At 57.0% G+C, this 2,451-nt stretch overlaps 1 protein-coding gene across 1 annotated transcript in view; it reads left to right on the top strand.

The window, feature by feature from the left end:
* The window catches only part of DES (desmin), a 9,646-nt gene extending 7,448 nt beyond the window's left edge, over window positions 1-2,198 (top strand). The window contains exons 8-9 of the mRNA XM_007445806.1: window positions 1,111-1,193; window positions 1,406-2,198. Coding sequence (XP_007445868.1) covers window positions 1,111-1,193; window positions 1,406-1,447 — 125 coding nt within the window. The 3' untranslated portion in view covers window positions 1,448-2,198. The remainder of the gene's footprint in view (window positions 1-1,110; window positions 1,194-1,405) is intronic.
* The last annotated feature ends 253 nt before the right edge of the window (window positions 2,199-2,451 follow it).

Genomic DNA, 2,451 nt, shown 5'->3' with positions numbered 1-2,451 from the left:
CCCCCCCCCCCACGCCCCCCCCCCCAGCTGCTTGTTGAACACCTCCAGTTTGCTGGAGCAAGACGTTGGGTGCATGTTTTAAAAAATGAAGCCAAACCTTAGCAAAGCCAAACAATTAAAGGAACGAACTCCTAGGGCATTCTGCCATTCTTGATGTTAGTAATATGCAGATCGAGTGGTTTCCAAACCCCAGAGAGCAGAAAAACATGCTATAATAATACATTAGGAAAGCAAGCCGGAGTCCTTGGCAGCTTCGCCTTTCCTAGATCAAACCTTTTATATATTCGATGTTCATTTTCATCAGGAAAAAATACATGCTGCGCTTCACCGAGTTACAATGTTCATCACATGCGGGTTGCCTGCTAAGGAGATTCACCAACACCAAACTCATAATACCAAGGACCTAAATTTGACCCTTGCCATAAAACTCAGAACGTCTCTTTTCAGTTAGTAGTTTATCCAGACACCAAGTGTGAGCCTTGCATTTAAAATCGCTTAATGCTTTTACAAGCCAATAGTTCTGGGCCATTATATGGAAAGTACCATCGTTACCATTTAACAGTGGGGAAACTGAGGCACAGAGGGCCAAGTGACTGGCCAAGGGCACAGTGAATCAGTGACTGACTCCTCTCCATCTCTCTTTCATTAAGACATCAAACTGCTCATCTGGAGTCTTAAGGGGGCTGGGTACCATAAGGTCCTCCAAAAGAGTATCTTGGTTCTGGGCTTTGGGGTCCCGTCACGGTACAAATTCATGCAGGGCTCTCCTGCAGCCAGGGGTGTAGAGGGAGCGAGGAGGTGTGTGTTGGGGGGGGGGTTGGGAATGCTGGGCGGCCTGGGCCTCGGGGATCCCCTGCCGTCCTGAACCCGCCCGCACCCGGAGCACAGGTCCAGGAGCACAGGACAGGTCCCTGGGTCTGCAGAGCCACCTGTTGGGTGCTGGGCTTAAGGACAGGTGAGGACATTTTGCTGAAAAAGTAACAGACCCATCTTGAGGGGGGTGGGCATCTTCCGGGCTCTGCCCGGTGGGACCAGGGAAGGACTCCCAGCCACAGGAAGAGCCCAGGTGTGGCCTTGGTCAGGCTGAGTATGTGGATGGATCTGTTATAGAAACAAGCCCCGAGCAAAGGGGTTCTGAGGTCCATACCAAGAAGACAGTGATGATCAAGACCATTGAGACCCGGGACGGGGAGGTAAGTGGTCTGCCTGGTCCCCTTACCCTTGGCGGGGGCCTCTGGGGTGTGTCCCGGGGGCTGTCAGCCAGGTGCTTTTCACCAGCTGTGCTGGTTCAGGCTCCTGCCTGGGGGCAGAGGGGATCCTGCTGTGCTGGGGTGGAGGTGGCCTGGGGCCATGGCTCTGTTCTCTGGCCAGCACTGGGTTAGACTGGGTTTCTCTTCCTCTCCAGGTCGTCAGTGAGGCCACACAGCAGCAACATGAGGTGCTCTAAAGCCAGAGGCCCCTCTGCCATCAGAGACCGTCCTCACTGCCTCCTAAAGCCAGCCTCCTTCTATCCCAGGGCACTGCACCCAGTCACAGCGCTCCCCTCACAGCCTCTGACCCCTGCTCACCGACCAGCCCTCATGGTCCCCATAGGGGACGTGGCCGAACCCTCCCAGGCACAGGGAGCCCCCTGCTGTGTGAGGTGTGGATGGAGGAAGTGAGTGAGCCCGGCCCTCGGCTGCCCTTGTAGTGTGCTGGGCAGAGCCGGGATGGAGCCAGGGCACAGCAGTGACCCTGCCCCTCCCACATCCGTGACCTCAGGCTCTAGCCTCTGGCTTTAGAGAGGACTCCAGCGCAGGGTGTAGGGACCCTGCAGGGCCAGGCTCAAGCCCCATGGACCTCCCCCAACCCCCCTCCCCAGCCTGAGTCAGAAAGGGCAGCATCCTCAGCAAGCCGGGCAGGTAACTAGGGACACAGCCCTCTGTGGAGACTGTGGGGCTTGAAACTGACCCCATGGTCCATTACTTTCCCAGGGTGGGCTTAGAAAGCAGGGGCTGCAAGAGGGAACCCCCGAAGGTGCCAGATGTGGGAGCAGGAGATTCAGAATGAGAGAGGGTGGGTGAGATGCTAGAGAGAAGAGAGGAGAGAGGCAGAGAGCGGTCTCAGGCAGGTGGCCGGGGTGCCCACTTCCCTGTGCCTGCCCCTCCCCTGCTGCAGAGGCTCTGGACAGAAACAATAAAAAGATAAGCACAAGCCTAGCATGGCCCCTGCTGTCTTGACTGCCAGGTCTCCTCTGGGGAACCCCAGGGCCCTGTCGCACCACCTCTTGAGATGGACTGTGTGCTGCCTTCCTGCCCAGCTAGACTGTCCCCCGGGGCCTGTCACCCCTTCTGTCCCCAGAGCCTCCCAGCCTTGCTGTATGTGTGTAGCATATGGGAGAGGGGGCTGGGCAGGGGGCTTTGGTTGGGGAATCACAGATACCTCTCGTTAGGCCCCAGTTCCAGGACTGAC

The sequence above is a fragment of the Lipotes vexillifer genome, unplaced genomic scaffold, assembly GCF_000442215.2.
Source record: "Lipotes vexillifer unplaced genomic scaffold, Lipotes_vexillifer_v1.1 scaffold965, whole genome shotgun sequence".
Lineage (NCBI taxonomy): Eukaryota > Metazoa > Chordata > Mammalia > Artiodactyla > Lipotidae > Lipotes > Lipotes vexillifer.
This window is presented reverse-complemented; position numbering and strand designations above follow the sequence as displayed.